The sequence below is a fragment of the Heterodontus francisci genome, chromosome 40 (genome assembly GCF_036365525.1).
Source record: "Heterodontus francisci isolate sHetFra1 chromosome 40, sHetFra1.hap1, whole genome shotgun sequence".
In the NCBI taxonomy this organism is placed as follows: domain Eukaryota; kingdom Metazoa; phylum Chordata; class Chondrichthyes; order Heterodontiformes; family Heterodontidae; genus Heterodontus; species Heterodontus francisci.
In genome coordinates this window covers 18,698,654-18,710,888 of record NC_090410.1, presented here as the reverse complement: position 1 = coordinate 18,710,888, position 12,235 = coordinate 18,698,654, and the positions used below count along the sequence as shown (strand labels likewise).

General features: G+C 42.6%; 1 protein-coding gene across 2 annotated transcripts in view; it reads left to right on the top strand.

The window, feature by feature from the left end:
• Positions 1-12,235, top strand: part of zc3h4 (zinc finger CCCH-type containing 4) — a 55,289-nt gene that overhangs the window by 21,639 nt on the left and 21,415 nt on the right. For both annotated transcript variants that reach the window (XM_068019157.1, XM_068019155.1), the window contains exons 5-8: positions 1,067-1,734; positions 5,669-5,782; positions 7,489-7,602; positions 11,927-12,034. In XM_068019157.1, coding sequence (XP_067875258.1) covers positions 1,067-1,734; positions 5,669-5,782; positions 7,489-7,602; positions 11,927-12,034 — 1,004 coding nt within the window. The remainder of the gene's footprint in view (positions 1-1,066; positions 1,735-5,668; positions 5,783-7,488; positions 7,603-11,926; positions 12,035-12,235) is intronic.

The following is a 12,235-nucleotide window of genomic DNA, read 5'->3' as shown; positions in this document are numbered from 1 at the left end:
TAGCATGGATAGAGGATTGGCTAACTAACAGGTTGATGGGGAGTGGCGGGGTCAACTTTTATCTGTCAACACAGGCCTGCCAGCTGTTTAAAAATGCTCCAGCACCTGCGCAGAAGCAGACAACACCGTTGACTGCGACGCCGAGGCCATGATTGGGGTGGTGGGTGGTGGTGGCATGCCATGTTACATGTTACAATGAGCCGCCATGTGCAAGATCATGGTTGCACGGGCGCCATCTTTTTTTCACATCGTCGCTCCCGGTGGCAGGAAAATAAAACCCAGCCCAAAGAGTCTGTAAAGGAATATAGATAGGTTAAGTGAGTGTGCAAAAATTTGGCAGATGGAGTATAATGGGAAAATGTAAGATTGTCCACTTTGTTGGGAAGAATAGAAAAGCAGAATATTTAAATGGAGAGGGACTTCAGCTGCCTTGGCCCTAAACTCTGGAATTCCCTTCTTGAATCTCTCTGTCTCTCCTCCTTGAAGACACTCCTTAAAACCTACATCACCTGTCTCAATATCTGCTTATGTGGCTGTGCTCCAAATTTGTGTTTAATAGCACTACTGTCAAGCATCTTCAGACATTTACTAAGTTAAAAGCGCGATATAAATGCAAGCTATTGTTTTTTTTACTAGATCAGCAGGGATCAGTTAACTTAATCCAGGATCAAACTGGGTATCTTGCTGGTCTCTCTGAATATTACACTGAATGGTGCTTTTATTCTGTAAGGCTCTCAATCTGAAGGGTAGCACTTTTGTTTTTCTCCTGTATTGTTATTAGTGCAGACTGTATTGTCAGATTATAGAAGTTTATAATATCTATTCTCTTCATTGGAATAATCAACACTAAAAACCAATAATATGATGCAACTAAGAGTGAGGGATAAAGATTGAGTGTGTATCATTTGCTAGACTTTATTTTGCTTCCCATTGCAGTCATTACTACCTGTTTGGTAATTCATTCAATTGTGTGCTTTTCAATGCATTGTTCTGATCTTTTATATTCTATCCTATTCTAATGATAAATTCTATTTCTTTTTTGCCTGTTTTCTATTTTTAACTGCAGGTCCTAGCAGAGGTGGTGGTAGAGGCCGTGGTATTCGAGGCAGAGGTGGCCGAGGAAGGGCTAGGGGACGGGGTGGAAGAGGAGGCAGAGGAGGAGCACATGGCCAAGTACATGGGCCTCAAGGACATGGGCCGGGGCCAGGGCATGGGCCACCAGAACATGGACCTCCGGGACCTGGGCCTGCACATGGGCCCCCGGGACATGGTCCCCCAGGTCACGGTCCAGGACCAGGACATGGTCCCCCTCCAGGCCATGGACCTGGGCCGGGACATGGTCCCCCTCCAGGCCATGGACCTGGGCCGGGACATGGTCCCCCTCCAGGCCATGGACCTGGGCCAGGACATGGGCCCCCTCCAGGCCATGGACCTGGGCCAGGACATGGGCCCCCTCCAGGCCATGGACCTGGGCCCGGACATGGGCCCCCTCCAGGTCACAATCCTGGCCCGGGACATGGACCTGGTCCAGGTCATGGACCACCAGGGCCTGGGCCTGCATATGGATCGCCTGGGCATGGGCCTGGACCAGGGCAAGCATATGGATCCCCTGGTCATGGACCTGGACCAGGACACGGACCGCTGGGACATGGACCACCAGGACATGGGCCAACGGGACATATGATGGATCCTATGGATGATTGTGATGATGACCTTTATGATGAAGATATGGAGGTAAGACATATAAATTCTGAAAGAGCTGAAGACTATTATGAGCTATAAGAGTAAATGCTGCTATGTCATATGGAAGAAAACCATTCATTGAAGAAAAAACTTGAGGAAATCTTGCACCTGAAAAGATCTTTGTTTAAATTATTCGTGTTGTGTTCTCTTGCCAGCTAGCAATAGTTCACTTTGCAATTTTTTTCAGCTTCTGTAGTACTACTAATACATATTTACACATTCATACAGGAAGATTTTGCTGTCCTCTGCCAATGTGGCCTAGGAATGAGTCACTAAAATAGACCCACATTTTTAAATTTTGTTTCTGCCGCCTTCTTGCCTTCCACTTGTGAGCTCTGACTTTGATTATTATTGATTTCATTTAATAGCTCAGCTAAGAGCAGTGATTCCTTCAGGAGTAAAATAAAGACACCGATTTGGTAACTTAAGGCCATCAAAGCAACATGGCACATTCATGGATTTGTATCCACAGTTCTCCATGTGCTGAGTACCAGATCTAAGCAAGCATTTATCGTGGACTGAGTACTATATCTCACTAAGCATTTCTCATGGGCTGAGTACCAGATCTCACTAAATATTACCTATGGAGAGCACCAGATCTCACCACGCATTTCTCAGGAAGTGGGAGAAAAATATTGGGAATCAAATCACTCCAGGCTTCCATTATGCAAACAGATCCACAGGGGCATGTGTGGAGGAACAGGCCATGTGTTGTCTTTCTGGTCAGGAGATAGTGCACAGTATTAATTAGTTACCTTAGATAGACTGGCTAAAGACATCACTACTCCCCTCTGAGCTCCTGTAGCTGCATATCTGTTGTAACTCTTCCATTCCAACTGAGGGTTCCCCATCTCAGTTTTGATCTTTCACTCGGTCTTCCCAGTTGGAATCCGTTCTTCTTTTGTTCTGAGTGTAGTCATCTTGGTTATACCGCAGTAATATCTTGCCCATTACAATTTTCTCACTATGGCATTCTGTGTTCCTACATGCCCTCAATAATTCAATGTTGGTCATTCTGTTCTCACAACTGATATTTAACATTTTTCTGGGATATTTGCTCTATAACATCCACTCTTTGTACTGTGTCTTCATTGGAGTTCAGCTGTTGCACCAAATGACTTAATAATCTTATACTCACTTTCACATCCCTTGGTGGCTGCACCACCTGCAGTGATTTCCTTAATCAGCCAGAGCACTTGCAGTCAGAGAAATTTTTCTCTTCACTTGTTTCTGACATCTCCATTTGCTAGATGAAGACTTTCCCAGAGACATACATTCATTGACCTTTTCCATCTCTTTACCGTCAATATTCATTTTCTTCATCCTCTTTTGTCATCTACATACTTTGGTTAGTGAAGATCCACTGGCAATGGTTATATCTACATATTACAGATCCTTTACCAGATGCTGGACAATCCTAACACATTCAAGTACTCTCTTTGGTGTCAGCATTTTCCATTGCTTTGATCATGATGTTTTCTGTTACATTGTTAGAACAAGTGGGTGACAAAATGCAGCCTGACCTCTTCTCCAGCAATATGGAGTATGAAGTAGAATGAGACATTGTTTTAAAATGGAATAGGGGAGCTATAAGTCAAGCAGTGTCTTTTTTTGGCGGTAATGAACTATTACAAATAATGTCTGATAACCACCTATATTAACATTTTTGAGGAGAATTTTTATGTTTATTGTACTAATTTTTCCATTTCAATAGTATATTGTACCAAATGTAACTCCATTATTTATGAAAGGAGAGAGCTGTTAAATTGATGTCAGTAGTAGGGAAAATGTTAGAATATTATTAAGGATGTGATGACTAGACACTTAGAAAATAATAATATGATTGGGCAGAGTCAACATGGATTTATGAAAGGGAAATCATGTTTAACAAATCTGTTGGAGTTTTCTGAGGCGGTTACTTGTAGCATAGATAAAGGAGAACCATGAGGTGCATTTGGATTTTCAGAAGGCTTTTGATAAGGTCCCACACAGGAGGCTAGTAAAGAAAATTAGAGCACATGTGATTGAGGGTAGTATACTGGTACGGATTGAGAATTGGTTAATAGACAGAAAGCACAGAGTAGGAATAAACAGGTCATTCTCAGGATGACAGGCTGTTACGAGTGGGAGACTGCAAGGATCAGTGCTGGGGCCATAGCTGTTCACAATATATATAAGTGATTTGGATATGGGGACCAAATGTAATTTTTCCAAATTTTCTGATGACATGGGCGGCACAGTGGCGCAGTGGTTAGCACCGCAGCCTCACAGCTCCAGTGACCCGGGTTCGATTCTGGGTACTGCCTGTGCGGAGTTTGCAAGTTCTCCCTGTGTCTGCGTGGGTTTTCGCCGGGTGCGCCGATTTCCTCCCACATCCAAAGACTTGCAGCTGATAGGTAAATTGGCCGTTGTAAATTGCCCCTAGTGTAGGGAGGTGATAGGGAATATGGGATTACTGTAGGGTTAGTATAAATGGGTGGTTGTTGGTCAGCACAGACTCGGTGGGCCGAAGGGCCTGTTTCTGTGCTGTTTCTCTAAATAAATAAAAAATAAAATAATACTAGGTGGGAATGTGAGTTGTGAGGAGGATGCAAGGAGGTTTCAAGGGGACCCGGACAGGCTAAGTGATTGGGCAAGAACATGGCAGATGGAATATAATGTGAATAAGAATGAGGTGATCTGCTTTGGTAGAAACAGTGGCGGCACAGTGGCGCAGTGGTTAGCACCGCAGCCTCACAGCTCCAGCGACCCGGGTTCAATTCCGGCTACTGCCTGTGTGGAGTTTGCAAGTTCTCCCTGTGTCTGCGTGGGTTTCCTCCGGGTGCTCCGGTTTCCTCCCACATGCCAAAAGACTTGCAGGTTGATAGGTTAATTGGCCATTATAAATTGCCCCTAGTATAGGTAGGTGGTAGGGAAATATAGGGACAGATGGGGATGTGGTAGGAATATGGGATTAGTGCAGGATTAGTATAAATGGGTGGTTGATGGTCGGCACAGACTCGGTGGGCCGAAGGGCCTGTTTCAGTGCTGTATCTCTAAACTAAACTAAAAAAAAACACAAAGGCAGAGTATTTCTTAAATGGTGAGAGGTTGGGAAGTGTTGATGTCCAAAGAGACCTTGGTGTTTTTGTTCATAAGTCACTAAAAGCTGGCATGCAGGTGCAGCAAGCTTTTAGGAAGGCAAACGGTATGTTGGCCTTCATTGCAAGGGGATTTGAGTACAGGAGAAAAGAAGTCCTGCTGCAATTGTGTAGAGCCTGGTGAGACCACAACTGGAGTATTGTGTACAGTTTTGGTCTCCTCATCTAAGGAAGGATATACATGTCATAGAGGGAGTGCAACAGAGGTTCACCAGGCTAATCCCTGCGATGGCGTGATTGTCTTATGAGGAGAGATTGAGGAAACTGGGTCTGTATTCTCTAGAGATTTGAAGAATGAGAGGTGATCTCATTGAAACTTACAAAATTCTTACAGGACGTGACAGGTGGATGTAGATAGGCGTTTCCCCTGGCTGGTGAGTCTAGAACCAAGGGACATAGTCTCAGAATAAGGAACAGGCCACTTAAGACTGAGATGAGGAGGAATTTCTTCACTCAGAGGGTGGTGAATCTTTGGAATTCTCTACCCCAGAGGGCTGTGGAAGCTCAATGATTGAGCATGTTCAAGACAGAAATAGATAGATATCTGGATACTAATGACATCAAGGGATGTGGGGATAGCGCGGGAAAGTGGCATTGAGGCAGATGAGCAGCCATGATGTAATTGAATGACAGAGCAGGCTCAATGGGCTGAATAGCTTACTCCTGCTCATATGTTGTATGTTCCTGATTTGCACATATTTAATTTTGATAACCATATCAGTTGACTGTGGTAAACATGGTTAACTCCCTCACTTCAACCCACTCAATGTTTTGTGTTTTGCTAGGATTTCAATGAAGAGATGCATCGGAGGAACATGCATGACATAGGACATCAGCAGTGTGGAGACAAGAAAGGGAAAGTACTCTGCAAGTTCTTTGTAGAGGGAAGATGCTCAAAGGTGAGAAAATATATTTTGGCTATACAGGTACTTAGAGGCACTTGTACCTCTGTTCATATCTGAAAGGTCAGTTAATTCAACGTAGATCAGAAATGGAATATGAAACTGCAGTCTATTAACCAGATTTACAGTAGGCTTACAGCCAAGTCAAATCCTGCTGCTCATCTGCATTCGCACATAAGGCATTTCAGCAGGGCTTACAATAGTGATCAGGAATGGAAATGCTGTCTGAATATCTCCTCCATACCCTAGGGATGCAGGTATTATAACAGAATTATAACACCTCTACCTCTGTCCATAACTGAGGTGTAGTTAATTCAACACAGACTAGAAATGGAACATGATACTCCAGTTTATTAACCATCTTTTGTGTCGGAACTTGTGGTTTTTAAAAAGTAAAGTCGTGGGGTGAGGTTTAATCTTCCTGAAAGTCTAAATATAGTTTGTACATGCGGAAATATGGATTTTAAAGATGTTCACATCAAATTAGTTAAGTAACTACAGTTATTCCCAGCAAGTCCAGGCTGAATTCCACTCTTGTGAATTACAGTTCACTTACACTTCAAGTTGCCAATTTTAATTTCTAACAGAAGGCATTCCACCTTTTTGTTGTGCTTGTGCACAGTGTAGGGAAATTATGATTAGTCCCCATGTAAAAGATTTGGGCTTTGCACATAATTGGGCATGAAACAGGACTGCCAGCATGCGTGAACATGAAGCGAACCCACGTGTGAACATGACATAGATCACTCAAGTGTATGTACAATCTTTATATTAAATAAATTCAGTCGGAAAATCCAGATAATAAATGTCCCAAATTGATTCCTCAAGATTATTGGACAACTACTCCTAAAACTCAAAATGTCCATTTCACACTATGGGGGTGTGATAGCATACAGGAACTTGTGCTAAAATTTCAGTAGAGGTGAAGAAACAGCCTAGGTGAATTGTGCAATAAACAGTGAAATTCATTGCCCTAGGTTCTTTCTTCAACTGTGAACTTTTGAACCTTATGTGAAGATAAAACATGAGTGTATACTCAATTTTGGCCCTTGTTTTAAGTTGCTTGAATCCTGCTGTGTTTCCTCTTCTAACTAGGTTTGGAGCATTTGCTTCTCCTTCCCCCTCAGTTGATGGATGGTCCACTGCTATCTGGTGCATCTGGTCCTTTTAACATCCTCCTCTTCCTCCCTTTTTTCTTCTCAATGCCACTTAGTCCTCAGTCCACCGACAAGGCTAAAAATTGTTTACACTTGCCTACAATGATCAAGCAACAGTTGAACATTTTTATGGCTTTTGAAGGGTCCACACTTTAGATACTGGGCAGAGCTACAGTGACCTGATTCATCTGCAACTGTGCACTGTCTGCATGACTGAAGACTCCAAAGTATATATAAATGAATATACCCTTATATGACCTGACGAGATAAATAAATAAGTTAGGTATAATAAATATGTTAGGTATTACTGTAGGGTTAGTATAAATGGGTGGTTGTTGGTCGGCACAGACTCGGTGGGCTGAAGGGCAAGTTTCAGTGCTGCATCTCTAAATAATAAATAAGATAATAAAGATCCTGTGAATTTTATACCTGACCTCAGTTGATGGTCTGTTTATTCATAATCGTTTGCACTTTATTTTGCACAAGTTAGATTCCTATGCGAATGGTGAAGAAATAATAACTTGTATTTTTTCCTCCTCTCTACAGGGAGATCAGTGCAATTTCAGCCATGATTTAGGACCACCCAGAAAGCGGGAACTCTGCAGATTTTACTACAATGGATTCTGTGCTAAAGCAGAAAATTGTTTATACATGCACAATATCCTTCTGTGTTTCCACTTTGCACTGATGCAAAACAGTATAACTCAATCAGGTTCTGCTGATTCAAGCCCAGGGCATGTCTGTGTGAGGCCTGCTTAGAAAAGACTGCTGTATTTTGGTCTTGACACCAAAAAGACTATAGCTTCAGTGCAGTGTCAAGGCAACTTTAAAAGTGTTTTGATGGTACTTCAGAGTTCCTGCACACTTGATAAATTGAAGGGTTTTACAAATGATATTTTGACAAAGCATACATTCTCGACTGTACTACCAGAAAGTTCAAAATTCACTGTCCAGGAGCGGAGCTCTGCACATACACATTTTAATTTTAGATTTCCAGCAATATTTTTCACCTTCACGTCTAAAACTGGTTGACAGCAATTAAGATTCCCCATGCAAAGTGACCATGACAATTTTTATTTTCTAAGTAAACAGGAAAATAAGGGTTAACTAAAAATCTGTACTCTTACTGGGTTTTAACACTCACATAAACACTATGTAGAAAATTAAGTGAGAGGGAGTGTAGGAAAATAATTTATTTTGGGGGTTTACTTTATGCTTTAAACCATAAGGGTTTAGTTTTCAGAAAATGGGCTGGACAGTTGAGGGCCCTGTCAACCACAGTGGGGGTAATCCTTGGTTAAAGAAAAAGGAAGAAATATCAGAAGTACTGTTGTGGGAGGTTGTATCATCAGAGCAGATGCATCGGAGACGGAGAAACAGGGAGAATGGAATGGAGTCCTTACAGGAGGCAGGGTGTGAGAAAGTGTAGTCAAGGTAGCAGTGGGAATCGGTGGGCTTATAATGAATATTATTATCCCCAGAGTTGGAGATAGCGAGGTTGAGGAAGGAAAGGGGAGTGTCAGAGAGGGACCATGTAAAGGTGAGAGAAGGGTGGAAATTGGAAGAAAAGTTGATAAAGTTTTCCAGTTCGGGGCAGGAGCAGGAAATGCAACTTGTGCAGTCATCAATGTACCGGAAAAAGAGTTGGGGGAGGGGGCCTGAGTAGGGCTGGGACAAGGAAAGTTCGACATTTCCCACAAAAAGATAGGCATAACTCGGACCCATGCGGGTACCCATAGCAACACCATTTACTTGTTGGAAGTCAGTGGAGTTGAAGGAGAAGTTATTCAATGTGAGAACAAGTTCAGCCAGGCGGAGGAGGGTTGTGGTGCATAGGGACTGGTTGGGCCTCTGTTCAAGGAAGAAGCAGAGAGCCCTCAAACTTTCCAATCTTCCCTCATAGCTGCAACTTTCAAGCTGTGCAACATTCTTGTAAATCTTCTCTGTACTCCCTCCAGAACAATCATGTCCTTCCTGTAGTGTGGTGACCAGAACTGTACGCAATACTCCAGCTGTGGCCAACAAGTGTTTTGTACCAGCATTGCATCCCTACTTTTGTATTCTGTGCCTCGGCCCATAAGGGAAAGCATTTCATATGCCTCCTTCACCACTCTATCTACCTGTCCTGCTACCTTTAGGGACCCGTGGACATGCACTTCAAGGTCTCCCGCTTCTTCTACCCCTCTCAATATCCTCCTGTTTATTGTGTATTCCCTCACTTTATTTGCCCTCCCCAAATGCATTAACTTCACAGTTCTCTGGATTGAATTCCATTTGCCACTTTTCTGCCCATTGATATAATTCTGGAGTCTAAAGCTATCCTCTTCATTATCAACTACACGGCTAATTTTTGTGTCATCAGCAAATTTCCCAATCATGCCTCCCACATTTAAGTCCAAGTCATTAATATATACACAAACAGCAAGGGACCCAACACTGAGCCCTGTGGAATGCCACTGGAAACTGCTTTCCATTCGCAAAAACATCTGTCGACTACTACCCTTTGTTTCCTGTCACTGAGCCAATTTTGGGTCCAACCTGCCACATTCCCCTGTATCCCATGGGCTTTCATGTTACTGACCACTCCTAATCATAGTTATATTTATTGTAATTAAGCTAGATTTCTTATAATTACCTCTGACTGGTTCTAACACGTGACCCTCCAAGTTTTATCTCCCAGTCCTGAGATCACTTGGCTCACTCCAGAATCTGCTGTCTGTACAACACTGCCACGTTTTTACACTTTTATATGTAAGCCGTAGCAGCCTTTTCTAGCTTGAAAACCAATCTCTGCCTTTATTTCACACTAATTCTGCAATTTTAAAATTTCAGAATTGGCCACATCCTGTACAACATTCTACTGCAGCTGATATTTTTATGAAAACCAGAGGTCACAACAGTGGAAGCATTGAAACCATTTGTGAACCAGCACTAATGAATGTGTCAAACCCAACATTTCCCCAACTTCTGATAGTGACTTTTACCTTATCGAACCATATCCTAGCTTCAGTAACACTGTCAGAACTGTCAAGCTTCCTTCTCCAGATAACCACAAAGCTAGTGTACCTTCCAATAAAGGCATGTTACAAATAGTAAGAGACAAACATCATGCTGTATGGACAGTGATTATTTTTGTTTCTAATCTACAGCATCACTATAGCAGTAATGTCCTCTCCATTACATGGTACAGTGCTCCTGTTCTTATGAAACAACATATCATCAGACTGTCTGTCATCAATCTGATGGGAGATCTATCAATATAAACAAACAGCAGATGCACTTAGAATGAAATTAATAATGTCTCCCCATTTCTTAAAGGAAAATATCCTGCTTTTTCCAGAAACTCTGTCCATTCTTTCCAAGGGCCTCTGAGCTGTAGAACAGATTGCCTCCCCACTCCCCCTCTCAACTGAAGTCTTTTCAAACTTTTAAGCTCGGTGTTAACTAATCAGTATTACTCAATTTATCTTCTCTTCTGCTGTTTTCAGCCTTAGTGTCCTGAACATTTGGCCTTGGCTGTTCAACTTAGAGCTACTTTGCAGTGATGCAAAGAGACGGTATAACCTCCGAGTCAGGTCTAGACTCCAGAGCCAAGTGGTCTGTGATCATCTCAGGTTGGTCATCTGAAAGGGGTCAGGTTTAGCACCACAGAGCCTGAAGAGGCCTTGAACTTGCTGCTTATTCCATAAACATGACTTTTTTTTGCCAGTTCTGTGAATGTACATGCTCCTCTCCATATTTTTGCGAGTGGGTATGAGAGTATGTTCAAAGCTCTTCCTTAGCCCCCACAGTTTAATTTAGAGACAGACTGTATAATTCAGGTTGTGGTAGCTCCAGAATAAACACCATAAATTCCTCAACAGGGCAAAAAACAGAGGTAAAAACAGCAAGTGCTGGAAATACTCAGCAGATTAGGCAGCATCTGTGGAAAGAGAAGCAGAGTTAACGTTTCAGGTCTGTGACCTTTCATCAGAAATGGTAAAGGTTAGAAAAGAATTAGGTTTTAAGCAAGTGAAAGGGTGGGTGGTGGTGAGGAAGGGAAGAAAAGGGAAGGTGTGTGATAGTGCAGAGGGCAGGCGAGATTAAATAAAAAAGCTGTCCTGGGACAAAATCAAAGAGTGTGTTAATGCTTGTGGTGAAAGACAAAGCATTGGTCCAGAGAGAGTGTTAATAGTGGAATAACGAGCATCTCTGTCTACATGAAAACCAGGCACATGGTTAAAAAATAAAATATAAAAATAGATTTAAAAAAAACCAGTCATACTCAACTCAATGTTCAGTCCGCAAGGCTGTAGAGTGCCTAAACGAAAGATCAGGTGCTGCTCCTCAAGTTTGTGTTGATGTTCACTGGAGCAGGCCAAAGACAGAAAAGTTGGCATGAGAATGGCGGTCGGGGGGTGTTGAAATGGGAAGCGACCGGAAGCTTGGGGTCATGCTTTCGGACTGAGCAGAGGTGTTCCACAAACCAATCTGCATTTGGTCTCCCCAAAATAGAGGCAACTGCATTGTGAGCAGCGAATACAGTATACTAAATTGAAGGAAGTACAAGTAAATCGCTGCTTCACCTGGAAGGAGTGTGGGGCTTTGGATGGTGAGGAGAGAGGAGGTAAAAGGGCAGGTATTACACCTCCTGCGATTGCATGGGAATGTGCCGTAGGAAGAGGACGAGGTGTCGGGGGTGATGGAGGAGTGGACCAGGGTGTCGCAGAGGCGAAAGGTCAAAGACTTGAAACGTTAACTCTGCTTCTCTCTCCACAGATGCTGCTTGACCTGTTGAGTATTACCAGCGCTTGCTGTTTTTATTTCATATTTCCAGCATCTGCAGTATTTTGCTTTTAAAAACCAGAGGTAGTTGGCCTGTGCATTTTTTATTGATCCATTAGGAAAACACAAAAGTAGTTGTTAAAATTTTTGTTGAACTTCTACAAGTTATAAAATTCTATTGCCTTTTCAGGAAAATTATTGTTCTTAATATGACTCACATGAATTCCCTTGTAAGTTCTTTCATACAACTGGAAATTGTTACCAGGGTGACGAGTGCAAATTCTCCCACAGACTTCTAACCGAAGAAACCAGGGAGCTGCTGGACAAGGTAAAGCAAATTCAAGATGTTCTTTCACAGTTTACTCCCCTCCGTCGTAGTGACTCATACTAGGATACAGTTATATAATGGTGGCAGCCTTTGGGTACCTTGCTTAAGTGGTCTTTTAAATTCTGAGTCTAGACCTCGTCCGCAGGTAATTTTTTCATGGGGTGGGAGGGAGTACGTCTGAGCTTGTTCTCACCTGATGTC